Source organism: Oryctolagus cuniculus, chromosome 7 (assembly GCF_051225735.1).
Source record: "Oryctolagus cuniculus isolate XC-2025 breed Fujian yellow rabbit chromosome 7, ASM5122573v1, whole genome shotgun sequence".
Classification (NCBI taxonomy): domain Eukaryota; kingdom Metazoa; phylum Chordata; class Mammalia; order Lagomorpha; family Leporidae; genus Oryctolagus; species Oryctolagus cuniculus.
In genome coordinates, this window is record NC_142873.1 from 146,192,724 (window position 1) to 146,219,946 (window position 27,223).

At 54.1% G+C, this 27,223-nt stretch overlaps 1 protein-coding gene across 4 annotated transcripts in view; it reads left to right on the plus strand.

The window, feature by feature from the left end:
* The first annotated feature begins 7,465 nt into the window (after window positions 1-7,465).
* PAFAH2 (platelet activating factor acetylhydrolase 2) overlaps window positions 7,466-27,223 on the plus strand; it is a 36,871-nt gene continuing 17,113 nt past the window's right edge. For 2 of the 4 annotated variants that reach the window (XR_011390832.2, XM_051856854.3), the window contains exons 1-6: window positions 7,594-7,751; window positions 18,174-18,308; window positions 18,901-19,054; window positions 19,826-19,922; window positions 21,269-21,385; window positions 26,470-26,538. Coding sequence is in view for 2 of the 4 variants with exons in the window: in XM_051856854.3 (XP_051712814.1) it covers window positions 7,626-7,751; window positions 18,174-18,308; window positions 18,901-19,054; window positions 19,826-19,922; window positions 21,269-21,385; window positions 26,470-26,538 (698 nt within the window). In the remaining 2 variants the exon portion in view is untranslated. Of the gene's footprint in view, window positions 7,752-18,173; window positions 18,309-18,900; window positions 19,055-19,825; window positions 19,923-21,268; window positions 21,386-26,469; window positions 26,539-27,223 lie in introns of all 4 variants that reach the window. The other 2 variants (XM_002716106.6, XR_011390834.2) reach the window with 2 other exon arrangements.

A 27,223-nucleotide genomic window follows, 5' to 3' on the forward strand; every position in this document is an offset into this window, starting at 1 on the left:
CAACTCGCTCCCTCCACTGTCCATCAAAGGGCCCTATTTCTTTCTTTTTTAAGGATTTATTTTATTTCTTTGAAAGACAGAGTTACAGAGAGGTAGAGCCAGAGAAAGAGAGAAAGGTCTTCCATCCGCTGGTTCACTGCCCAAATGATCACAATGACCAGAGCTGAGCTGATCCGAAGCCAGGAGTCAGGAGCTTCTTCTGGGTCTCCCACGTGAGTGCAGGGGCCCAAGGACTTGGGGCATCCTCCACTGCCTTCCTAGGTCATAGCAGAGAGCTGGATCGGAAGTGGAACAGCTGGGACTAGAACCAGCGCCCATATGGGATGCCGGTGCTTCAGGCCAGGGTTTTAACCTGCTGTGCCACAGCGCTGGCCCTCAAAGTCTTTCTCTTAAAGAGGGTCCCTCCAAATGGTATAAGCTTCAAGCCCCACAAAACCTAGATGCACCTCTGTCCCATCAGATTGAAGTAACCAGTGACACCTGGGCTGGACCGCTGAACCCTGACATCAGTTCTGTAATGTAAATACTGCAATCATCCCAATATTTTAAAAAAAGATTGAATGACTGACCTGTGTGGGGAGCAACTCGGACTATACTGTTACTGGAATTAAGACTTATTCTATGCATCTGCTCTCCCACAATATGGCGCTGAGAAGGGAGAAACAGCTTCTACACAGCTGCCTCCAGTACAACCAATAAACTGTAGGACCTACTCCTGATTGGAGGAGAGCAGCGTACTCGGCGTGTGGGTAGCAGAGTTGGGATTGGTGGAAAAGGACTATAAAGGAGGAGAGAGACAACATGCACCAGGAACATCTAAGAGGAACACCTGTGCAGCCCCCGAGAGAGCCGGCCGGCGGTGTGCCGCTCCCCCGCGGAAGTGGGGAAAGTGGCCAGGGGGAACCGCCCTTCCATGGAGGTGGAAGGGACAGTAGCCAACCCGGGAAGAACCAGCAGCAAACCCGGGGAAGGCCGAGCAGACAAAAGAACAACGCAGGGTCCTGTGTCGTTCCTCCACGAAGACGGGGAGCGACATAATGGTGCCGTGACTCGGATATGAAGCCTAGGCAGGGTTTAGTGTCGTTCCTCCATGAAGAGGGGGAGCGACAGACCTGAAAGGCAGGGTGACAGAGAGAGAGAGAGAGAGAGAGAGAGAGAGAGAATCATCCTTCTCCTGGTTCACTCCCAAATTGGTTGTGACAGCTGGGGCTGGGCCAGGCTGAAGCCAGGAATTCCGTCCTCTGGGTGGCAGGGACCCAGGCACTTTACCATCATCGGCTGCTTCCTAGCGTGCATGTCAGCAGGAAGAGGATCGGAAGCGGAGCAGCCAGGACTCTAACCTGCTCTCTGCCGTGGGATGCGGACGTCCCATGCGGTGGCTTAACCAGCTGTGGCAGAGCACCCGTTCCTGTTACCCCATTTACAGGAGAACAGACAGGACAGTGACTGCCCTAGATGTCAGTCACTGCACGGTCCGTGAGAGGTCCCACTGGGAATGATGGTCTCCCGGCTCCAGAGCCCGACCTTGGCTCCAGGGCTTTGAGGGGGAATGGTGACCCCAAGTTCCCAAGCACATAACTGCCAGCCCTTCCCACACGCCCAGCCCTCAGCCCAGGGCACACGTGGACCCACACCCAGCCCTCAGCGCAGGGCACACGTGGACACACGCCCAGCCCTCAGCCCAGGGCATGCATGGACACACACCCAGCCTTCAGCCCAGGGCACACGTGGACACACACCCAGCCCTCAGCGCAGGGCACACGTGGACACACGCCCAGCCCTCAGCCCAGGGCATGCATGGACACACACCCAGCCTTCAGCCCAGGGCACACGTGGACACACACCCAGCCCTCAGCCCAGGGCACACGTGGACACACGCCCAGCCTGCAGCCCAGGGCATGTGTGGACACACGCCCAGCCAGCCCAAGGCATGGTGGACACATGCCCAGCCTTCAGCCTAGGGCATGTGTGGACACACGCCCAGCCCTCAGCCCAGGGCACACGTGGACACACGCCTAGCCCTCAGCCCAGGGCACACGTGGACACACGCCCAGCTCTCAGCCCAGGGCATGCGTGGACACACACCCAGCCCTCAGCGCAGGACACACGTGGACACACACCCAGCCCTCAGCCCAGGGCATGGTGGACACTCGATGGCAGTACGCGAGTGATGGGCAGCCCTGACCTCCAGATGTGGCCTGACACTTGGCTGGCTTTGGTGGCCTCAGGCTGAACGAAATCATTTCCCAGAATGGTGACAGAAGGCAAGGCCACTGTGTGAAAGGTCACAGCACACATAATCACGTCTGAACAGACAAAACCCCAGCCTGTCCCAGCCGCAGGAAGGCAGGTTCCCCTTCTGGCCCAGCCAACATGAGAAGCTGTGGGTTTTCCCTAACGACAACCTGGGCTTGGTCTAGACGGCCCTCCTTCTAGATGGCCACCACGAAGACAGTGGTGGACTCACGCCCCCTTCCTCCCAGCACCCCCTGCAGAGCAGCGCCCCGCTGGCTACCCCTCCCCCAACACGTAAGAAAAGTGCAGACTCCGCGGAGTTCTGCCCAACACCCTCCTCCTGAGGTGTCCCTGCAGGAAAGACGGCTCGTTAATTACAGGTGCGTTCCCGGCACTCTGACTGGGATGACAGCGACACAGGCGTCACCTGCTGATGGATCATTTGGCATAAAACCTCACTGTCAAAAGTTAGAAAAGGTTGCTCCTCCCTACGCAGCTGATGATGACAGAAGGAAAACCAGCAGTTCCCTCTGGGGGAGAGGAGGTGGGGGCTGACTGTACACAGAGGAGGCAGCGATCGGGGGGACGGGAAGCGTTCTGAACTTTGAGCGGGGTGGTGGTTACAACAAAGGCTTTTTTTTTTTTTTTTTTTTTTTTTTTTTGACAGGCAGAGTGGACAGTGAGAGAGAGAGACAGAGAGAAAGGTCTTCCTTTTCTGTTGGTTCACCCTCCAATGGCCGCCTTGGCCGGCGCGCTGCGGCCGGCGCACTGCACTGATCCGATGGCAGGAGCCAGGTGCTTCTCCTGGTCTCCCATGGGGTGCAGGGCCCAAGTACTTGGGCCATCCTCCACTGCACTCCCGGGCCACAGCAGAGAGCTGGCCTGAAAGAGGGGCAACCGGGACAGAATCCGGCACCCCGACCGGGACTAGAACCCGGTGTGCCGGCGCCGCAAGGTGGAGGATTAGCCTAATGAGCTGCGGCACCGGCCAACAAATGCTTTTTAAAAGCTAGGCTGTAGGGGCCTGTGTTGTGGTGTAGCAGGTAAGGCCGCCGCCTACAATGCCGGCATCCCATATGGGTGCTGGTTCAAGTCCCGGCTGCTCCACTTCCTATCCAGCTCCGTGCTAACAGCCTGGGTGAAGCAGTAGAAGATGGCCTAAGTACTTGGGCTCCTGCCACCCACCTGGGAGACCCGGATGAAGCTCCTGGCTTCAGCCTGGCCCAGCCTTGGCTGTTGAGGCCCTTGGGGAGTGAACCAGTGGATGAAAGATCCCTCTATCTCTTCCTCTCTCTAACTCTTTCAAATAAATAATCTTTAAAAAATAAACAAACAGGGCCGGCGCCGTGGCTCACTAGGCTAATGCTCCACCTGCGGAGCACTCCGGGTTCTAGTCCCGGTTGGGACACCAGATTCTGTCCCGGCTGCTGCTCTTCCAGTCCAGCTCTCTGCTGTGGCCTGGGAAGGCAGTGGAGGATGGCCCTGCACCTGTATGGGAGACCAGGAGGAAGCACCTGGCTCCTGGCTTCAAATCGGCACAGCACACCGGTTGTGGCAGCTATTTGGGGGGTGAACCAACGGTAGGAAGACCTTTCTCTGTCTCTCTCTCTCACTGTCTAACTCTGCCTGTCAAAAATAAACAAACAAACAAAATCTAATCTGGATAGTTAAGATTAGTGTTCTTGATTATATACCTATTACACTTTGATTAAAAACCATTGTCGGCCGGCGCCGCGGCTCACTAGGCTAATCCTCCGCCTTGCGGCACCGGCACACCGGGTTCTAGTCCCGGTCGGGGCGCCAGATTCTGTCCCGGTTGCCCCTCTTTCAGGCCAGCTCTCTGCTGTGGCCCGAGAGTGCAGTGGAGGATGGCCCAAGTGCTTGGGCCCTGCACCCCATGGGAGACCAGGAGAAGCACCTGGCTCCTGCCATCAGATCAGCGCAGTGCGCCGGCCGCAGCGCTGCAGCGTGCTGGCCGCGGTGGCCATTGGAGGGTGAACCAACGGCAAAGGAAGACCTTTCTCTCTGTCTCTCTCTCTCACTGTCCACTCTGCCTGTCAAAAAAAAAAAAAAAAATTGTCGACCAACTTTGGCAAGTAGAGGGAAGAACAAGAAACCCAAAGCCAGCCACCCAAATGCCAGCTGGAAGTCATTTAACAACAAGTGACAGGCCAGAGTTGGCATGGTAAACTTTGCTCTATTGGAGGACAAGAGCTATGATGAAAGGCTGGAAAATCAAGGATTTGCTGACAACCTACATGTGTGGTTTATCCCAGAAAAGGTGAACTTCCTATTCCAGCTTCCTGCTAACGCACACCCTGGGAGGCAGCAGGTGATGGCTCAAGTGCTTGGGCCCCTGCCAGCCCCGTGAGAGACCAGGATGGAGTTCCTGGCTCCTGGCTTTGACCTGGCCAAGCCCTGGCTGTTGCAGGCATTTGGGGAGTAAACCAGCAGATGGAAGCTCTCTCTCTGTCTTTATCCCTCTGCTTTTTCAAATAAACATTAAAATAAAAAAGGAAATGTAATTGAATTCAGCTACTTTATTTTGCTTGAGGAAAGAGTTTGGGCCCAAGGAAGACCCGGCTAATGGGGACAGAGGAGGAGAAGCAGGAGCAAGTGGGCCTTGTGGCACAGTCAGGCCTCCGCCTGCCATGCTGCTCCACTTGCATTCCAGCTTCCTGCTAATGCGCCTGGGAAGGTACTGGAACAGGGCCCAAGTACTTGGGTCCCTGCCACCCATGTGGGAGGTCCAGATAAGGCTCCTGGCTTCAGCCCGGCCCAGCCCTGGCTGTAGTATTTGGAAGATTCTCCTCCTCTCTTTATCTCTCCCCCTGACACACACACACACGCTCAAAGGAATACATCTTTAAAAAAGAAAAAGAAGTAAACCAGGCTGTGACAGTCCCATCCCTGAGAAATCTTAAATCCCCCGTGTGGCCTCATCTGAGAGTAGGAGACTGGAAGAAGCTGTCCCTGTCATGACCAGGGACTCTGGTGTGTCCTGTGTCTCAGGCTCAGCAAATGAGCTGAAGCGAGCCACTCTCTCATCTGTGGCCACCACCAACAACCACAGCTTTAACTAAGTCCAGGGCTTTAATTACCACAGTGCGGTGCCAACGACCCTCTCTCCTGATGACTTTTTTTTTTTTTTAAAGATTTACTTATTATTAAAAAGGCAGAGTTACAGAGAGAGAGAGAGAGAGAGAGAGAGAGAGAGAGAGGTCTTCCATTTGCTGGTTTACTCCCTAAATGGCTGCAGTGGCCGGGGCTGGGCTGATCTGAAGCCAGAAGCCAGGAGCTTCTTCCGGGTTTCCCACATGGGTGTAGGGGGCCTAAGCACTTGGCCCATCTTCCACTGTTCACCCAGGCCATTAGTAGGGAGCTGGATGGGAAGTGGAGCAGCCAGGACTTGAACCAGCGCCCATATGGGATGCTGGCGCTTCAGGTCAGGGCGTTAACCCGCTGCGCCACAGCGCTGGCCCCCTCCTGATGATTTCATCTTGGCTCCTGGAAGGCTGGTGGAGGCAAGAGTATGCCAGGGACACAGGTCAGCTCAAAGATGCCTACAGCAGGGACTCTGGACCCTGGGGACTTGGGAGAGTGTGGGGCAGGTGGGTGGAGAGAGCGCGTGTAGGACTCAGCACAGCGCCCAAGTTCAAGGAGCTCCCAGTTGGTTGGGGAGTTAAGACTTCCACAGGACAGTAGGGTTAAGCCTCCAAGTGAGAGGTACACACACACACATGTCCCAGCAGAGGTTCTGGGGGCCTGCAGGGGTCAGGGAAGCCTCACGGGGAGCAGGGGATTAGGGGGCCTGCAAAGGAAGAAGGAGCAGGCAGCCCAGCTGCCCAGGGAACAATGGGAACCTGCAGCATCCCGAGGCAGGAGAGGAGGTGAGTGCAGCGGGGCAGGCGAGTCGCGGAGTGCACGGGGGTAGGGGGCCACTTTGGGAGGACCTGAATGCCAGGCTGAGAAGTTGGGGCCTCCCTCAGAAGGCTCCAGGGAGCTGTCGAAGGTTCTGATGTCAGGAGAGAAGAGACAGAGGATGAAGCCACAGCCAGACCAGGCTTATGCAGAAGAGAGAGCCTGGGAGGGGCGCACTCCCAGGGGAACACACAGCAGGGCGAGGGCCCCCTCCCTCACAGACGAGCGGTTTCTACAGTACAAAGTGGCGGGAAGGGGCCTGGGGGTCTGAGCTAAACCCTGGCTGCCAAGACAGAGGGAGAACTTGGGCTCCTTCTAAAGGTCCTGTGAGATCAGTGTGAGCAGGGAGGGGTCTGGGCCGAGCTGCTGAGCTGGGGGAGACTGTCTGGGAGCAGTGGGGGGAGCCCAGGCTGATGGCTGCACTCCTCAGATAGTGCTGTGTCCAGCAGTCCATGCAGGGCGGGGCTGGCCAAGGCAGGGTGGGGCTGTGTTGGCAGGGCAGAGGACTGGGGGCCTGCTTGCTCTATGTAGGTGAGAGGTCAGCCTGATCTAAGGCTTTTTGTCCTTGCTCCATTGAGACCCAAGTTAGAGGACTCGAAGACCGGACCGTGCCTGCGGCCCTGTTTTTCTCTCTCCATTCCATCCCCGCCCTCTGCACTCGCGCTGGCGCTGACATCAGCATACCTGGTCCGAGTGTCCTCAGCGCTAAGTCCTTTCCCTGGGGTCTCAGTCGTGACACCGCTCCCTCACAAGGCTGCCCCTCCCCCACGCAGGGCAGGTGCCCCTTTCCAGGCTGTGTTTCCCCTCCTGAGGCACACTTGCTGTGTCGTAATTACTCACTTGTCCGAATCCTGTGCTTGATTGAACCCTGCCGAAGCCACGGACGACCCCTTGATCACTGGTGTGCCCCACGAGCCAGCACAGGGGAGTCAAAGGGGTGAATGGAGGGGCCGGGGAGAGGGTGGCGTGCGTCCTCCCTTCTCTGCGCCAGAGTCGCTAAAGCACAATGGAAAATCACAGGTGTCAACAGACGCAGGTCAGTAGGGAACCTGCCCATCGTTTGAATGGCCTGTCTCACACTCTCAGAGGAAGCCCGATGCGGGGGCGCGGGGGACACCAAGCAAGCTCGGACCCCCTCCCCACGCTGCGAGAATAAAGGGAAACTCCGGCTCTTTCCAGGCACGCCTGGGAACTATTCGAGGACCAGTGAGGCGGAGAGTTACCGACCGTCCCTCTTAGCGCCGCATGACTATAAGCAGTAACCCTCCGCTCGTGCCTACAACCGTGGCTTCGACTGCGGCCGCGGCTCAGACCACCAGGGGGAGGAATCGCATCGCATCCTACGCCTTAGGGCGGCCTCTTCCAACCACGGGGTCGCGTGGAACTCTGGGGACTGTAGTCCCAGGACCAGACTGCGCGTCTCGCGCGGTGCACCTCGGGAGTTGTAGTTCCTGACATGGACGCGGGCAATGCTTTCAAGCGCCCACGTTGATCCTGAAAACTACAACTACCAAAGGGCCACGGGCTCCTGGGCGGTTTCTCCTTTCCGTCGAGTTAAACGACAGGGATTACTTCTGAGGGATCACCTTGACTGGGTAAGTGTGTTTGGAGAAAGCTGTTCTGAACTGAACTGTCTGCAGACTTTTTCCTGGGGCAGCCCAGTTTGGGGCTTCCTCGTCTGTCAACCACCTCAGGCACTGCGCACTGATCTTTCACCTTCGCCCTGTTTCCTATTCAGACACCCCCAGTGTCCAGCCACACCCTTCAGCCCCCTGCGGTCCAGTCGCTGGTTCCCTCCCCCGGCCCTGGAACCCTACCCTGAGCTCAATCTGCAGCCTCTCTCTGGGTCCTGGAGCCTGGGGGAGCCTCACCCCTGAAACCTGGGCTGGTGCTGCCCCCCCCCCCCAGATTTATTTATTTATTTTGTTTATTTGAAAGGCAAAGTTAGAGGGAGAGACGGAGAGAACTCATCCATCCGCTGGTTCACTTCCCAAATGGCCACAATGGTCAGGGCTGGACCAGGCTGAAGCCAGGAGCCCGGAACTGCTTCTGGGTCTCCTAGTGGGTGCAGGGGCCCAAACACTTGGGCCGTCCTCCGCTGCTTTCCCAGGCATAGCAGAGAGCTGGACTGCAAGTGGAGCAGGTGGGTCTCCAACCTGTGCCCACGTGGGATGCCAGAGACACAGGCAGAAGCTTAACCTGCTTACTCTTCTAGCAATTTATTTATTTATTTGAAAGGCAGAACAACAGAGAGAAAGAGGGAGAAACAGAGAAAGAGGTCTTCCACCCACTGGTTCACTCCCCTAACGGCTGCAACAGCGGGACGGACCAGGCTGAAGCCAGGTGCCAGGAACTGCACCCGGGTCTCCCACATCGGTAGCAGGGACCTAAGTTCTGCTGCCTCCCAGGAGCGTTAGCAGGGAACGGGATCGAAAGCCAGGAATTGAACCAGGCACTCTGATGACGGGATGCAGGTGGCGGCTTGACCCACTGAGCCACGAGGTCCCAAACATGGGCTGCCTTATGGGCCTTCATACCTCGTGTGTGTCGCTGTTTCTCTCACTGTCCTTTTTTCCTTGCTGTTGGGAGAAGGGTCCCCATTCCTCCTTGCGGATCCTCAGAAGAGCCTTGGACTTGATGTCAGCCGGCACAGTTCTAGTCCGGCCCAGCCTCTCGCTCTCTGCGACCTTGGGGAAATCATACAGCCTGTTTGGGTCTTTGACTCTTCATGGATGAGAAGGAAATGACCATCAGTTTTAGGGCGAGGTTGTGTGGTGGAGCCAGTAAGTGAAGACGGGTGAAAGTGCTTTAAAACTGAGACCGTGCCAGGTGTTGTGGGCAGTGGGTTAAGCCACCCCCTGCAGCACCAGTATCCCACGTGGCTGCCGGTTCAAGTCCCGGCTGCTCCACTTCCGATCCAGCTCCCTGCTAATGGCCTAGGAAAGCAGTGCAAGGAGGCCCGAGTCCTTGGGCCCCTGCTGCACTTTGGGGAGTGAACCAGCGGATAGAAGATCCCTTTACTTCTCTGTCTCTGTCTGTGTCTCTGCCTTTCAAATAAATCAGTAAAGCTTTTTTTTTTTTTTTTAAGATTTTATTTATTTGAGAGGTAGAGCTACAGACAGTGAGAAGGAGAGAGAGGGCCGGCGCCGTGGCTCACTAGGCTAATCCTCCGCCTAGCGGCGCCGGCACACCGGGTTCTAGGCCCGGTTGGGGCGCCGGATTCTGTCCCGGTTGCCTCTGCTGTGGCCAGGGAGTGCAGTGGAGGATGGCCCAAGTGCTTGGGCCCTGCACCCCATGGGAGACCAGGAAAAGCACCTGGCTCCTGGCTCCTGCCATTGGATCAGTGCGGTGCGCCGGCCGCAGCGCGCCGACCGCGGCGGCCATTGGAGGGTGAACCAACGGCAAAAGGAAGACATTTCTCTCTGTCTCTCTCTCTCACTGTCCACTCTGCCTGTCAAAAAAAAAAAAAAAAAAGAGAGAGAGAGGTCTTCCATTCGCTGGTTCACTCCCCAAATGGCCACAACGGCCAGAGCTGCACCGATCTGAAGCCAGGAGCCAGGAGCTTCTCCCAGGTCTCCCATGTGGGTGCAGGGGCCCAAGCACTTGAGCCATCTTCTGCTGCTTTCCCAGGCCACAGGCAGGGAGCTGGATCAGAAGAGGAGCAGCCGGGACACGAACTTGCTCCCATATGGGATGCCAGAGCCACAGGTGGAGACTTAACCTACTATGCCCCATAAAGAAATCTTTTTTAAAAAAATCTAAAACGATAAATGAAGCTGAGACCTCCACTGGCTACAGCGAGGACTTTTATTACCTCTCTTCCTGCCCTGGGACACGGCCTGCAGCGCCTGGCCTCTTTGGCCCGCTCATTGCCCAGGCTGTCGCTGAGCCCTGGTGTCTCTGTGTTCTCTAGGAGCAGGATGGCATTTCCTCGCTTCCTGCAGATACCAAAGGTCAGAGCAGGCAGCTTTGAGTCCCCAGAGAGCCGGGGCCGTGCTGATCTTGGCCTCCGTCCTGGAATAGCCAGAGATGAAAAGTCCACACAAGTGGCAGGAAGGCCGGCCGTGCCCCCAGCACCAGCGCCAGGGCGGGACAAGGCCGCTCGGGCCTGTTCTGGGCCTGGGTCATAGACTCTCTGGCTTGGGTGGGAGTGTGTCAGGTCTGGGAAGAGAGACTCCATTTTGCCAAAGGGTTTAATCCAGGAAAAATGAAAGAGACTTTGGCTGGGTGTATTGAGACACGCGTAGCATCATTCACCTGTCCCTATCATTTCCGGGGATGTACAGTGTCCCAGGCCTCGGGCAGTAACACTTTTCTTATTTAAGCTCCACCTGTAACATGTCCCCATTTTACCTATGAGGAACGTAGGCTCGAGGGGTCATCTAGTTAACGTAATTGTGGTTATAGCTCCTCTCTGCATTTGTAGTGACCTGTGTACGTCAGGGGCTTTCATCCATTGCTCCAACCTTATCAACAAGTTCACGGGCGTTGATTGTTTCTGTCGCGTGGATGAATTAGCAGAGGGGCAGAGTTTGAGAAACTTGCTTAAGATCACACACCTGGGGCTGGCGCTGTGGCACAGCGGGTAAAGCCACCGCCTGCAGTGCCCGCATCCCATATGGGTGCTGGTTTGAGTCCCAGCTGCTCCACTTCTGATCCAGCTCTCTGCTGTGGCCTGGGAAAGCAGTGGAAGATGGCCTGAGTCCTTGGACCCCTGCACCCGCGTAGGAGACCTGGAAGAAGCTCCTGGCTTTGCACTGGCGCAGCATCTGGGGAGTGAACCAGCGGATGGAAGGCTGCTCTCTCTCTCTCTGCCTCTGCCTCTCTGTGACTGCCTTTCAAATAAATAAATAAATAAATCTTTAAAAAAAATCATATAACTAATAAGTGGCAGAATGAATAAAGTCATTGTAAGTTTTCTTTCTCCCACTAATAGCTTTATTTTTATTATTTGATTTATTTTGTTTACTTGAATGACAGAACAACGCAGAAAAAAGAAGAAAGAGAGAGAAATGTCTCATCTGTTGGCCCACGGTTCAAACGCCTACAATGGCTGAACCTGGGTGAGGCTGAAGCTGGGAGCTAAGAGTGCATGTGGGTCTCCCCTGTGGGTGTGGTGGGAACCCAGTTACATAGCCCTCACCATCGCTTCCTGCACTCACATTAGCAGGAAGCTAGAGGCAGAAATTATTATTTTTTAATTTATTTTATTCATTTGAAAGGCAGAGAGAGAGAGAGAGACAAAGAGATCTTCCATCTGCTGCTTCACTACCAGATGACCAGAATAGTTGGGGCTGGGCCAGACCAAAGCCAGGAGTCTGGAACACCATCCAGGTCTCTCACATGGGTTTCAGGACCCAAGTACTTGGGCCATCTTCGACTGCCTTCCCAGGCACATTAGCAGGGCGCTGGATTGGAAGTGGAGCAGCTGCGACCAAACTGTTGCTTCAGTATGGGATGCTGGTGTTTCAAGTATTGACTTATCCCGCTGTGCCACGATGTCAGCCCTTGAGCCAGGTATTGAACCCAGGCACTGTCATGTGGGACAGTGGTGTCCTAACCGCTAGGCCGTATTCATCTGCCCCCTAGTCATTCTTTGAAACCTTCCCAGGTGTTTCTGATAAGCAGGGTGTGAGAACAGCTGGTCCAGATGGTAGAAAAGTCCTATTCACATGGGTGTGTGTGAGTGCCATGAGCATTGCCCACGTGTGTGCCATGCTGCAGGCCACCACCCTCACGACAGTGATTCCACTTGGTGCAGTCCTCGTGGCCACCCAGAGGCTTGTTCCTACACTTAATGTAGTGGCCTCATATGGCTGATCTCAAGAATTAATTTATCCTAAGAATGCTATTTATCCTTCTACCTCTTCAGACATACTCCCGGGGGTAAAACTGTGTTTTATCCTCTTTGCAGGCCAACCCTCTATCCGTGTGTTTTCTTCACAGAGTAGGGGCTCAATCCGTGTCCCTTCGTTTGGCTTTGGCCTGGCCAACCCTAGCCACTGAGGACATTTGAGGAGTGAACCAGCAGATGGAGGTTCTCACTATCTCTTTCTCTCTCTCTCTCTCTCCAGCCTCTCGAGTAAATACAAAATCTCATGGTCTCTGGGAATGGAGGCCCTAGAGTATACGCATACATTTTTAACAGGTTTCCCGACAATTATGAGGGTAGGTTCTGGAACTTCTGATCTAGAGTCTCTGGACCTCTGTTGCAGACACGTCTCTGACAACCACTAGCATGGGCGCTAATCCAAGAGCTGCCCTGTGGCAGAGCCGAGGGACGTGAAGCGGGCCCAGGGTTGAGGAGGCGTGGCGGGGAGGCCCCGGGAAGGCGCCACAGAGGACTCGCTGACACTGGGGCTTGACGCATTGTGAGGCTGCTGGACAGGCACTGCCCTGGTTGTTTAGACAGGTGAGCAAGAGAAGGCAGTGGCGCCTGGACTGATGGCCTGGGCGAAGGCCCTGGCGTTTACTGGAGATCACTCCGGATGCTCTGGGTGGATTTCTGTCTGGCAAAATTTGCAAGTCAGATTGGATCTTGGCATCTGCCCATCCGCCTTGGGCGTGCATTGGTGTGAGCCTGGGGTACACGGATTTGTTTTCCTGTTACCTCACTCTGGCCTGTTGTCTTCTCTCGTTCCTTATTTCCAAACATAACTTCGTTGATGACCCTGCCAGGAACTTGGCAGGACCACCAGAGCGTTCTGCTCCCCCTGCACGGCTGTTTACTTATCTGATGCCTGCCCCAAGCGTTAGTCTCTGTGCAGTGAGACAAAACTCTGCCGGGGCCTGCGTGCTGTGGCGTGGTAGGTTAAGCCTCTGTGGCAGTGGCATCCTGTACAGGTACTGCTTTGAGTCCTGGCTGCTCCACTTCCTATCCAGCTCCCTGCTAATGTGCCCGTGGAAAGCAGCCGATGATGGCCCAAGTCCTTGGGCCCCTGCACCCACATAGGAGACCTAGAAGAGGCTCTTGGCTCCTGGCTTCAGATCGGCCCAGCTCCAGCTGTTACGGCCATCTAGGGAATGAACCAGCGAATGGGAGACCACTCCCTTTGTCTCTCCCTCTCTCTGTAACTCTGACTCTCAAATAAATAAATAAAATCTAAAAAAAAAAAAAAACTTTCCCGTAAACTGCAGTCACCAAATCCTTCAGCTCGCCCCTCTCCCTTTCCTCTCCAAGTCCACTCAGTCGCAGATCCTATTGTTTCTGCTTTTCGTTCAGTCAACAAGCGTTTCCTAAGGGCCAGCTACCACTGGATGAGGTGCTTTTCAAATTTTTTTAATTTAATTTTTTGAACGGGGGTGAGGCAGATGACAGATCTCCTGCCTGCAACAGCTGGCGCCATACCTGGCCGAAGCCAGGTCTCCCACGTGGGTGGCAGGGACCCAACAGCTTGAACCATCATCTGTGCCTCCCAGGGTGCACAGTCACAGGAAGCTGGAGTCAGGAGGCGGGTAGGGACTCCAGGCGCTCTGCTGTGGGGTGTTGGCAGTTAGGGACCCCTCTACCGACCACTGTGCTCACGCCTACCTCTTTGAGTAACTTGAGTAACGCTTTGAATGCACTATCTCTCCCCCCCCCCCCCCCCCCGTCTCCGTCTCCACCTCACAAGAATGCGCAGTGCTCAAGGTAGGAGAGCCAGGCTGCAGGGCCGCTGGGCCCGCTAGTGTCTCTTCTGCCCACCCCCGCTGTCCCTGAGGGAGCGCCACCCTCTGAGTGCAGTCTCTGCCGTCTTTCCTCCCCTCGTGTCCGTCCCTGAGCCCTGGCCGTGGCTCGCACAGGCCTTCTTAGTGCTGCCTTTGTTCACACCGTCTTCTGCTGGCCAAGCAGCCTCTCCCGTCCGCGGCCCTCTGCTCCCGAGCCAGCAGGGCACTCTTCTCTGAACTCCTGCGGCTTATCCGACTATCTTTCATGATGGCTGGGACGTGCAGCTGCCCTGCTGTCATGTGGCTGGCGCGCGTCTTGTGACCCCAGCCGCAGGTCATCCTTGTGCAAGCCTTCAACAGCCGCAAGGAGGAAGAGGTCAGGGAGTGAGAGCAGCGCCCCGGCCACCTTCACTGAACAATCCGCTGGCTGAGTTAGGAGCGTAACTTTTGAAAAAGAATTGGGTTTATTTTCAAATTTGCTTCAGAGAAGTGAAATGAGGAAATTAAGCCTGTGGTGGAAAGAAAATAATTTTTAAAAAAGATTATTTATTATCTCAGAGTTACACAGAGAGAGAAGGAGAGGCAGAGAGAGAGGTCTCTCATCTGCTGGTTCACTCCCTAAGTGGCTGCAACGGCTTGAGCTGTGCCGATCAGGAGCCAGGAGCTTCTTCCGGGTCTCCCACACAGGTGCAGGGGCCCAAGGACTTGGGCCATCTTCTACTGCTTTCCCAGGCTACAGCAGAGAGCTGGATCAGGAGTGGAACAGCTGGGACTCGAACTGGCACCCACATGAGATGCTGGCACTGCAGGCGGCAGCTTTACCTGCTACGCCACAGGAAATAATTTTTAAAAATTATTTATTTGTTTGTAAGGCAGAGAGACAGAGATGGACAGACAGAGATCTGCTGCCTGTGTTTCACTCCCCAAATGTCCACAGGAGCCAGGACTGGGCCAGGCTGAGGCCAGGATCCAGAAACTCAATATAGATCTGCTTGGGTGGCAGCGGCCCAACTCTCTGAGCCATCACCTGCTGCCTCCCAGGGTGTGCATTAGCAGGACGCTGGCATCAGGAGCAGAAGTGGGGCTTGAATCCGGGCACTCCTATATGGGCTGTGGATGTCACAGCTGATGTCGCACCTGCTGTGCCAAATGTCCACGCCAGAAAATTGTTCTCTTGCAGAGTTCAGTAGGACGACATTAGCGTGATGTGGGTGTTTCTCACTGCAGCAGACACTTGGAAGCTGGCAGACTAGAGATCTGTGTGTGATGACAGCTCCACTCGTGCCCCGAGCAGCAGGTTAATCTCAGGACCTTGGTTTCTCCATCAATAAAGCACATGTGTGTACTGGAGGCGGGGTGTTGGTTGTCAGGTGGCGTGGCAGAAACGATCTCTGAGGTCTCTGCTCGCCCATACGTGCTTTGACTTGAACTTTCTCATTCCTCCCGGAGTGTCTTAAAGGTGCAGAATAATCTAATTAACAGTGTGGCCCTGGGAGTCAGTGTATCTAACTATAGATATTTTCGGTTGTAAACAATGGGAATCTAAATACAAGGTTTTTTTTGTTTTGTTTTTTAAAGATTTATTTATTTATTTGAAAGGCAGAGTTACAGAGAGAGAGAGGTCTTCCATCCGCTGGTTCACTCTGCAGATGGCCGCAATGGCTGGAGCTACACTGATCCGAAGCCAGGAGCCAGGAGCTTCTTCTGGGTCTCCCACACAGGTGCAGGGGCCCAAGAACTTGGGCTATCTTTCACTGTTTTCCCAGGCCATAGCAGAGAGCTGGATCAGAAGTGGAGCAGCCAGGACTCGAACCAGCCCCCACATGGGATGCCAGCACTGCAGGTGGAGTCCTTACCTCCTACACCACAGCGCTGGCCTCCGGGTGTTTTAAATGGGAAAGAAAGCCTAGAGCCCGGTGTTGTAGTGCAGCAGGTTAAACCACTGCTTGTGACGTCAACATCCCATACTGGACCACTGATTCAGGCCCTGGCTGCTCTGCTTCTGACCCAGCGCCATGCTAATGTGTGTGGGAGAGCAGCGGAAGGTTGTTTGAAATCCTTGGGTTCCTGCCTCCCATGGGGGAAACCTGGTTGCAGTCTTGGCTCCTGGCTTTGATGTGGTCCAGTCTTGGCTGTTCTGGGCATTTGGTGAGTGACCAGGAGACAGAAGATGTCTTTGTCTGTCCCCCTCTCTCTGTCACTCTCCCTTTTCCCTTCCTTCCTTTCTTTATTTTTATTTATTTATTTATTTATTTATTTTTTGACAGACAGAGTGGATAGTGAGAGAGAGAGACAGAGAGAAAGGTCTTCCTTTTTGCCGTTGGTTCACCCTCCAATGGCCTCTACAGCCAGCGCACCGCGTTGATCCGATGGCAGGAGCCAGGTACTTATCCTGGTCTCCCATGGGGTGCAGGGCTGAAGCACTTGGGCCATCCTCCACTGCACTCCCTGGCCACAGCAGAGAGCTGGCCTGGAAGAAGGGCAACCGGGACAGAATCCGGCGCCCCGACCGGGACTAGAACCTGGTGTGCTGGCACCGCAAGGTGGAGGATTAGCCTATTGAGCTGCGGCGCCGGCCTATTTCTTTTCTTAAAAAAGATTTATTTTATTTATTTGAAAGGCAGAGTTACAGAGAGAGAGAGAGGTCTCTCATCCTCTGGTTCACTCCCTAAATGGCCACATGGCCAGGGCTAGGCCAGGCCGAAGCTGGGAGCCAGGAGCATCATCGAGTCACCTATGTGGGTGCAGGGGCACAAACAGTTGGGCCATCTTCTGCTGCTTTCCCAGGCACGTTAGCTGGGAACTGGATCAGAAGTGGAGCAGTCAGGACTTGAACCAGCGCCCATGTGGGATGCTGGCATTGCAGGCGTCAGCTCAACCCATTACACCAGAATGCTGGCTCCTCTCTCTCTCCAATAAATAAAGTCTTTTACAGCAGAAAGCCTAGGAAGGGCTCAGGTTTCAGGTAGGGCCTGAGCCAGGGGTTTCATGGCTTCAAAAAAGTGACTCATTTCCCTGTGATTGTCGCCTCTGCCCTTCTCCTTGGGTAGAAACTTCATCCTCAAGGTGCTAAAGTGGCTGCTATAGTTCAAGGTCACTCCACACGTGACATCTTCTCATCACTCTTGTTCAAAACAAGAGAGAACTCGCTCCCTTCAACCATCAAACTGAAGCCCTGGGCTCTGCTCAGACAGGACCCACTTAATGTCACGTGTCCCCTCTTCATCCACAGAGTGACTGGGATAACGAGGGCTGATGGGCTCAGGTGCATTAGGGTTCAGTCCTGGAGGACAGGGAGGGGCCTGCCCCACTGAAATCCTAAGGCAGCGGGTCCTGGGAGGTCGGAACGCATTCTCCGCGGGCCAGCCACACTGCCCTTGAGCAAAACCCGGCTGTGCTAGCTGCTTCCTGTGGGGCGGATGACCCAGTTTTATCAAGCTTGAGTTTCCCCGCGTGTACCGTGAAATGATAACACAAATAGAGATTTCTGTGAGGATTAAATCCATGATATGCACAAACAGTCCCTGGTGCAAACAGTGCGGTAGTGGGGGTGCCGTTGCTGATGGTGAAACTGAAGAGCGCGAGCTGAGGAAGCAGAGGAGTCCTCGGGATGCCGCGTGGTCAGAAGCGTGCACGCCCTCAACGCTGGTGCCCCCTGTTCCATGCGCTGTCCACCTGTCTCCCCATCTCTGCCCTTTCTTTGCTCTTCTACGACGTCTAGCATTCTCCCTGCCTCCTCCTTGCCTCTCTAAACTTCCTCATCCTCCGAGGCTCAGCACAACTTTGGATTGGTGACTTTGCCCTTGTGTAGCTGCGCCTTCCATGAGCGCATCAGTCACGGTTGAGAACTCGGCCTCTGGGTTAGACAGGCTGGGTCACCAGGGAAAGTGAGTCCGCCTCTCTCTGCCCTGGTTTCCTCTGTCCAGCAGGGTCTTCCCAGTGCCTGTCTCAGAGCCGTTGAGAGAATGAAAGGAGGCGGATGCGCTGAAAGAGCTTGCCCAGTGCTGCTGGGATCAATAGTTTATTGTCAGCCTCATGAGGGTCTGTTGTGGTCTCAGCAGCAGTTATTGCCGTTCGGGGCACATAGTAGGTGCTGAATAAATGCTCACTGGTCGGTTTTCAGGAGTAGGGAAGTTCTATCTCCGTGATCGTGTCCTCAAACAACCAAAAAATAAAAAGCAACCCCCCCCCACACACACACAAACCTTGGCAAAGTCCGTGTTGCAGAGGAGTAGATGCTGTGCAAGATTCCGCGTGTGGTTGGCAGGGCGGATGGGGTGATAAGATGGGGAAAGGGATGGCCGATGGCCTGAATAAGCAAGAAGCTACGAGGAAGCCAGCGTGAGACTGCCCTGTGTTCCTCCTCCCAGCCCAGCGCAGCTCTGCCCGAGTCACTTGCGTCCAGCGGTGATGAGATGGGGGCCAGCCAGTCCGTGTGCTTTCCCCCGGTCACAGGACCCCACCGCGTAGGCTGCGGGGACGTGATGGAAGGCCAGGGTCTGCAGGTAAGTGTCTCCAGCCCTGCCCCGAAACATCTCCGTGGCTTCTGCCTGCACCTGTTTCCCTCCTGCGTCAGCTTCTGGACGTTGTCTTGGTCAGTTCCTAGGCCTTTCCCCGCCGGCCCGTGGACTCCCCTCTGCTGCGCAGGAGGCACGCGTGGCCTGCTAACCCCTCACCTATCCCATGGACAGTGCGTGTTGCCACTTCTGAGGGCCGGCCAGCCTGCCGGGGAGGCCCAGGCGACCTACCAACGCCACCCCGTTCAGCGCGGGGGCTGGGCCTGCAGCTCTTGGGGCTCCCCTGGCGCTGGGCTCACGGCCAGATTTAAGTCCTTCAGTGACCCAAGTGCTCAAAGTTTTGGGGGCACCCCCAGGTGTAAATGTAAATATAGATGGCTATTTGAAATAACATAAGCCTAACGTGTTCGCTCCAAGTAAAATTGCCTCTCTCTGGGTTTCCTGAAGGTGAGGTTTGGGTACGTTAGTGAACTGTGAGGCTTGTGTGGGTACCTGCTTTGCTAGTGCCCCAGACACCTGCCGGGCGTGTCTGCTGGGGAATCCAGCAGTGCTTGGCTTCCTGCTCTCTTCTTTCCTACAGGGGAGCTTCTTTCGAATCTTCTACCCCTGCCAAGAGGCAGAGGAGACCCCGGAGCAACCCCTGTGGATCCCCCGCTACGAGTACTACACTGGCCTGGCTGATTACCTGCGGTTCAATAAGCGCTGGGGGGGCCTGCTGTTCAACCTGGCCGTGGGTGAGGACCAGCGTGGCCCCCAGATGCTGTCCCACTTTGCTTGGTTACATTCCCAGGCAGGCACCGGGCCTGAGTGCTTGCAGTGTCCACCGCCTTTGTGGTGGGTATGGTGTGCGAGTTGGGAGAGAACCTCATAGTGAAAGTTTTGGTTGTGGACTCTGACTCTGCGGGACTGGAACTCAGACTTTGTAATCTGCCAGCCCGGCAGCTGTTGGAAGTGACTTAACCTGTCTGAGCACCTCCCTCTGCAGAGTTGCAGTATGGGTAGAATGTCAGCCCCGGGGCAGTGCTTGGGACAGCAAATGTCTGCCATTATTGGCAGCTCTTACTTGTTTATTCAAACTCTGCACTGCTATCTGCAGATCAAAGGCACCCTCTTATCTGTCAAGGGGCACGCAGCCTCCTGCAGCTCTCCCTGCAGTCCTGCCATCTTCTGGGTGGGGTCGTGCTGCACCACCCACTTCTGCCAGAGGCCCCCCACCGGGAAAGGCCCCCCCACCAGGAACTCCACCCCAGCTGCTGCCGCAGCACCCAGGACCCCTTGGGATGTATCTTCCCATTTTCTATTGTGTTTACTCTCCCTTGGGGAAAGATGGGGGGAAAAGAACAAAACAAAACAAAACTAGGTGATTGGCTGCCCTGGGCTGTCCCAGGGGTGAATGGGGTCTTTCAGAAGGGAAAAGCGCATGTCCCCGCCATGCTTGCGCCCACGCTGCCCTTGGGATGACGACTTTGGGGCAGCCAGAGATTCTATAGCCCTGTCTCTGCCAGGATCTTATCGGCTGCCTGTTAGCTGGAATGGCCCCTTTAAGACAAAGGACTCTGGATACCCATTGATCATCTTCTCCCACGGCCTGGGAGGCTTCAGGTAAGAGCTTTCCCCGCGGACACACACCTTGCCATCTTCCTCGCCGCTGAGTCTTGACTTCTCAAAGGGCAGAATCTGCCAGCGTCTCCCCTCCTGACTGCTCCTCCCCGTAGTCCGGGGCCCACCTTCTCCAGAGCGCCTTTCCCAAACTCCCGCCACCTGCCGGAGCCTCAGGCAGCCTCCACAGCCCTGGCGTCTGGCGTCCCAGCACTTGTGTAAATACGCACGTTCACTTTCTGCCTGTATGATGCCCAGCAGTGCTCCAGGGAGCGCGAGCTTGCCCGTGGGAGTCGTCTTTTCCCTAAGTGTCGAGGGACTACTCTGGGTGTGACACGGGGTAGCGCTGGGGCAGACAGACTCGCGCCCTGCGCTCGGGAAGATAGCAGCCCTCCCTGCAGGTCCCAGCCACGGCACCGGTGCCCTGTGCGAGCCGAGGTTTCACCACCTGGCAAGGACAACGCTCCTCCAGGGCGGCTTCTGAGGATTCAGTTCGAGTGGCGCCTTCTCCACATGGAGGGCCATGGGCACCGTGAAACCACAAGATGTCTCTCACAAACATTGGCCCAAGTTTCATAACGTGGTGTCCATTTGGAAATTCTTCCCATGAATTCCGGTGTCTCTGCTGTGGTGTGCTGTGTAGCTTAGCACCTGCAGCTCATATGCTCTCATTTAACTTGTGCATACTTTCTCTTGTGTTCATCTGGCAATGTTTGCATCTAGTTTATACCCCAGACTGTTAGACATCTCAAAAGCATCTATTTTTGCCTTCCTGCCCCCACACCCTTGTGTGCACTGTAGCCAGGGAGGGCTGTTTGAAAACCAAATGTGACCTTATCATTCTAGCACCTAGAACAGTGCCTACTATGTCACAGGTATTCAAGAAAGACTTGTTGGTTGAATGAATGAATGTCCCTCCTCTAGTTAAACCTTTTTTTTTTAAAGATTTATTTTATTTATTTGAAAAACACAATTACAGAGAGAGGTAGAGACAGAGAGAGAGAGACAGACAAAGAGAAAGGTCTTCCATCCTCTGTTCACTCCCCAAATGGCCACAACAGCCGGAGCTGGGCTGATCCGAAGCCAGGAGCCGGGAGTTTTTCTGGGTCTCTCACATGGGAGCAGGGGCCCAAGCACTTGGGTCTTCCAGGTGCGTTAGCAGGGAGCTGGATCAGAAGCGGAGCAGCCGAGACATGAAGCAGCGCCCATATGGGATGCTGGCTCTGTATACCAGGGCTTTAACCCACTGCGCCACAGTGTCAGCCCCCAAATTAAACCTTTTTTAAAAGATTTATTTATTTATTTGAAGGCAGAGAAACAGATCTTCCATCTGCTTGTTCACTCCCCAGATGGCAGCAACAGCTGGAGTTGGACCAGGCTGAAGCCAGGAGCCAGGAACTCCAGTCTAGTGTCCCACATGGGTGGCAGGAGCCCAGATACTTTAGCCATCATCTGCTGCTTCCCAGGTACATTCGCAGGGAGCTGGATCAGAAGCGGAGCAGCCAGGGCTGGAACCGGCGCCCATACAGGATGCAGTCATCCCAAGCAATAGCTTACCCTGCTTTGCCACGACTCCCTACCAAAACTTTTTTTTTTTATTTTAATTTTTATTTTTGACAGGCAGAGTGGACAGTGAGAGAGAGAGAGACAGAGAGAAAGGTCTTCCTTTGCCGTTGGTTCACCCTCCAATGGCCACCACTGCCGGCGTACCGCACTGATCCAATGGCAGGAGCCAGGTACTTATCCTGGTCTCCCATGGGGTGCAGGGCCCAAGCACTTGGGCCATCCTCCACTGCACTCGCTGGCCACAGCAGAGAGCTGGCCTGGAAGAGGAGCAACCAGGACAGAATCCGGCGCCCCGACCGGGACTAGAACCTGGTGTGCTGGCACCACAAGGCGGAGGATTAGCCTAGTGAGCCACGGCGCCAGCCTACCTACCAAAACTTTTTAATAGTTCTTTGAACTTCATTCAGTTCTTTTCGCGGGCCATGTTTCCAGTCTCATTCCCTGCTCCTTGCCCCCTCCAGCATTCTGGACAAACGGACCTTCTTTCACTTACCGAGTACACTGTTATGTCCTGCCTTGGGGTCTCAGCTGTGCAGTACTCCGTGGCTGTTCCTTTGCCTAGAATACTCGCTTTCCGCTCTTCTCTTCTTCTTCCCCCTCTCCTTCTTTTGTCTGGTGATTCCAGATTATCTTTAGGTTTTTAATTTGGATGTTACTTTCCTAGAGATACCCAACCTGATCCTTATATTCGGTTAACTTTTCCAGTTATATGCTTGTATAAGACAACCTGTTCTTATCAGTACTTAACATAATTGTATTGGATTCATTGTTTTTATAATTTAAAAAAATTATTTATCTGAGAGGCAAACCTACAGAGAGGGAGAGACAGAGATCTTTCCTCTGCTGATTCACTCCCCAAATGCCTGCAACAGCCAGGGCTGGGCCATACCAAAGCCAGGAGCCAGGAGCTTCATCTGGGTCTCTCACATGGGTGGTGGGGGCCCAAGTACTTGGCCCGTCTTCTGCTGCTTGCCCAGGCGCATGAGCAGGAAGCTGGATCAGAAGCAGTCTTACTGAGATGTGAACTGGTGCTCTGATAATGGGTTGCTGGCATTGCGAGTGACTGCTTAACCCACTGCACTTATGCTCCGTTTGTCTGTCTTCCCCACTCTCTCATAAGCTCCATGAAGGCAGAGACTGTCTGCTGTGGCTCCAGCGCCTAGGACCGTACCAGCGAAGTAGTGATTTCACAGGAAATGTGAGAGGGCTTCGAAAAGTTCATAGAAAGTGCATATTATGAAAAAAACATGCATGGATTTCAAAAATTTTTACAGCAAAATAAACTTTGAACTCTATTTCCCAAGAACTTTCATATTTCCTGAATGGCTGGAGGGCTGTGTTTTGCTGAGTTTTCATGATTCAGCAGGCGTGTTGAGCGCCTGCTCTCTGCCGGCCCCTTGACATGAGAGCAAGGTGGAACATTAGAGATAAACAGGTCAAGGATGCACAGCTCCTAGAGGGGCTGCAGTGCAGACTCACAAACTCTAGCCCGCAGCAAGTAGTGCACAGTGGATGTGGAGAGGGAAGTAGATTGCTTTTTTTCTTTTTTCTTCTTGAAACTTTTTTTTTTAATTCATTTTTTAAAAAGTTTATTTAAAAGGCAGAGACAGACAGGGCTCCCATTGCTGGTTCATTCCCCAAATGCCTGCAATAGCTGGGACTTGGCCAAGGCCAAAGGCAGGAGCAGAGAACTCTGCTGGGTCTCCCATGTGGGTGGCAGCATCCTAACTACTTGAGCCATCACCTGCTGCCTCTCGGGCTGGGCATGGCTGAAGGCTTTGTGCCAGGCCTGTGCCACGGGCAGGCACTCAGTGGTGGATTAGAGGGAGGCCCTGCCTTCAGGAATATTGTAGTCTATCAGGGAAAAGAAGCTGAGAAGCATCCCCTCCTAAGCCCAGAGATCTTTTATAGAAAGATTAATGAGCACATGACTTTGGAGGTGACTTTTTTAGGCTTTTATTTATTTTTGCTTTTGAAAGGGTGACAGAGAAAGAGAGAAACCCATCTTCCATCTGCCTGTAGTAGTTGGGGCTGGGCCAGGTGGAACCAGGAACCAGGGACTCCATCCAGCTCTCCCACGTGGGTGTCAGGAGCCTGGGTACCTGGCCTGTCACCTGCAGCCTTCCGCGCGCATTAGCAGGGTGCTGGGCTGAAAGTGGAAGACCTGGGGCTCGCCCCGGCTCCAGGCATCCCAGCAGCGGCTCCACTGCTGCGCCGCAGGGCCACCCCCTGGAGGTGCCCTGTTGGTCTGAGAATCTGCACTGAGGCTTTAGCCCTCAGGGCCGGGGTGAGTCCGTCACAGACAATCTGTTAACCAGAGTGAAGCTCTGAGAAAAAGAGCAGGGAGGGTCGGGGCGCTGCTTCCTGTTGTTGCCTCTGTGGTGAACTTGGGCTCCGCAGTCCCTCCCGGGGATCAGAGGCCTTTGGCTTCCCGTCCTGTGTGCAGTCAAATGCTGCCTAGTCACGTGTCACGTGCCATGTTCTCATTTGGTGCCTGTGCAGTCCCGTGAAGCAGGCAGACGGCGATGTGTGCTCCACAGCCGGCAGGCTCCGAGTGGCAGACTTGCCCAGAGTTACGCAGTTTGAATTGGGAAGGGATGGAAGATTTCTCTGGCTCTTAGGTCCCGACAGTGCCTCCCTCAGAAAAGTGGGAGAAGGTGAAAAGAAACCTAAACTGGCCTTCTTGTATCATTTAGATTTTGGGCAAGTTGTGTTTAGCCAAAAACCCTAATAGAGTTAAAAATAATTGATTTTATTGCTCTCAGAGGAAGGAAGGCTGGAGGTAGACAACAGTTTCATGAAGGTATCAGAATCCCAGACTTCTTGTAGAATCCAGCTCTGCCACGTGTGGCTTCCATTTCTAGGGTGTCTCATGACCCAAGGTGGCTGTTTGGTTCTAGCCACCACATCTGCATTCCAGGCAATAAGAAGGGAGCACTGTCCATTTGTTTTTGCTTTGTTTTTAATTTTATTTAGTTATTTGAGACAGAGTATGCACTCCCATTTGCTCATCACAACAGGCCCCTGCTGGAGCCAAAGCCTGGAGCCAGGAACTCAATGTAAGTCCTTTTAAAAATCTGAAGTCTTTGAAGTCGGAGCATGTTTTACACTGGTGGCCTACCTCAGGCTGGACCAGCCACGTTTCAGGTGTTTGATAATCACATGCAGCCAGAAGCTGCGATAGTAGAGTAGCTCTAGCCGATGAGTTATAATCGTCATGTTACATAGAACTTTCAGGAAATCTTAAAAGGAGCGTTCTCGGGGTGAGTGCTTGGCCTGTGGCTAAGACACTGGTTAGGTGCCCGCGTCCCGTGCTGGAGTGCCTGGGCCAGTGTGTGGCTCGCTCCTGACTTCAGCTTCTCACTAATCTGCACCCTGGGAACGGTGGTGATGGCTCAAGGAACCGGGTTCCTGCCCCGCCGGGGGAGTCCCAGCTTCAGCCCAGCCCAGCCCCGGCGTTGCAGGCTGCAGGTTGGAATGCTGTCTCTCTCTGCCTCTCAAATAAGTACTTTAATATAGATAACAAAAGATTCCATTAATTAAAAATGTTCGGTTATATGTGGAAATTATAGTATTTTATTTGCAGTGGATTAAAATCTATTATTAAAGTTCATTCATTCATTTCTTTGTTTAAAAAAAGACTTATTTGAAAGGCAGAATTAGAGAGAGAGAAAGGTCTTCCATCTGCTGTTCACTCCTGGCTGTCTTGCACACGGATCAGGGGCCCAGGTACTTGGGCCATCTTCTGCTGCTTTCTCAGGTGCATTAGCAGGGAGCTGGATTGGAAGCAGAGCATCTGGGACTTGAACCAGTGTTCATATGGGGTGCCGGCATCACAGGCTGTGGCTTAACCCTCTGCACCACAACGCTGGCCCCTACGGCAGAGAACTCGTGTCCTGATTGCCGTAGCTCTAGAGGAAACCTGGCCATATGCAGTGCTGGCGCTGCAGGCGGTGGCTTAGCCCACTGCGCCACACACCGGCCCTCGTTTGTCTCTTTTTAATTTTAAAATCAATTGACGAGAAAATTTTTGATTATTTTTGGGGGCAGCATTGTGTTTCTGTTGGACCATGTCAGACTAGAACTCACCACACAGACAAACCTGGCTGCAGGGAGGCTGGGAAACGTAACATTTTGATGGCATGACAGTGCTACCAACCAAAAATCGATGCTATTATTAAGGAGGGAAGGGTTTTCCCTGTCTTTGTAGGTGTTGGAGTAGGCCATCAGCAGCATCTGCCATATCTCTTTTCCAGGGAAGCTGGAGGACCCACAGAAAATCCACTGCTAAGTCACAGATGACAGGGTAGGCGTTCAGTGCAGCAGGTGTGATGTCGCTCGCGGCATCTGCATCCCATATTATAGAGCTTGGGTTCAAATCCCAGATCAGCTCCTGGTTCTCGCTTCCTGCAGACTCACACCCTAGGAGACAGCAGGTGATGGTTCAAGTATGTGGGGTCCCTGCCACCTTCATGGGAGACCTGGATTCAGTTCCTGGCTCCCAGCTTTGGCCCGGCCCAATCAGGGTTGTTGGAGACATTTAGGGTATGTCTCTGTCTGCCTCTCAAATAAAAATACATAAATAAAAATGAAATCCCAGAAGAGTTGCACATTAAATGAATATCAGAATATTTCTTTATGGATGATCCCATATGAATACCATCCTCAATGAACTTAGCACCTAATTCGGGAGACATACCATATATAGGCAATAAAAATGAAACAGAAGTAGCCAAAGTCTATTTGGGGGATGGTGCTGGACTGACTCTTGGTGGGGCTGGGAGGACCTGCAGGCTGAGTTGCAGATCCTTTCTCAGGGAGGAGCCTGGTGGGAGAAGAGCTGCGCCAGCCGGAGAGGGCACCGGCGAAGGCCGCCCCATGGGAAACCTCCCTCCGGTCTGCTGAGCGGCCACCGGAGCGCGGCTAGAATGGGGGCAAAGACTGGGCCATTCTTCTGATCCCCCCCCTTGTTCTGGATCTCTAGGACGTTGTATTCCGCCTTCTGCATGGAGCTGGCCTCCCATGGCTTCGTGGTCGCTTTACCAGAGCACAGGTGAGAGGTGCAGTCATGAGGAGCCAGGTGGGCCAGGTGCCTGCAGGGAGCTAGGAGGAAGGCTAGGCCCTATCAGTGCTTTCCTTTTTTTTTTTTTTTTTTTTAATTTGACAGAGTCATAGACAGTGAGAGAGAGACACAGAGAGAAAGGTCTTCCTTCCTTTGGTTCACTCCCCAAATGGCCACTACAGCTAGCACTGCACCGATCCAAAGCCAGGAGCCAGGTGCTTCCTCCTGGTCTCCCATGTGGGTGCAGGGCCCAAGGACTTGGGCCATCCTCCACTGCCCTCCCTGGCCACAGCAGAGAGCTGGCCTGGAAGAGGGGCAACCGGGACTAGAACCTGGTGCCCATTTGGGATGCTGGTGCTGCAGATGGCAGCTTAACCTGCTGTGCCCCAGTGCCAGCCCCTCAGTGTATTATTTCTGATCTTCCCAACAACCACTCCAGGCAGGTATTATATTCATTTTAAAGAGGAGAAAACCGAGGTTCGAGGATTTGAGTAACTTGCCCAAAGTGACACAGCTGAGTTGTGGTTCAAACCCAAATCTGTCTCAGAAATCCTTGATTCTTCTACTTTGCTCTGCCCGTCCTGATGTCCTTCCTTACTACAAAGGGTGATCCCAAGTGTCTTGGCTGAAAGGGAGGAGTTGGTGAAGTGGGGAAGGAGAGTCAGGAGAGGCCTTG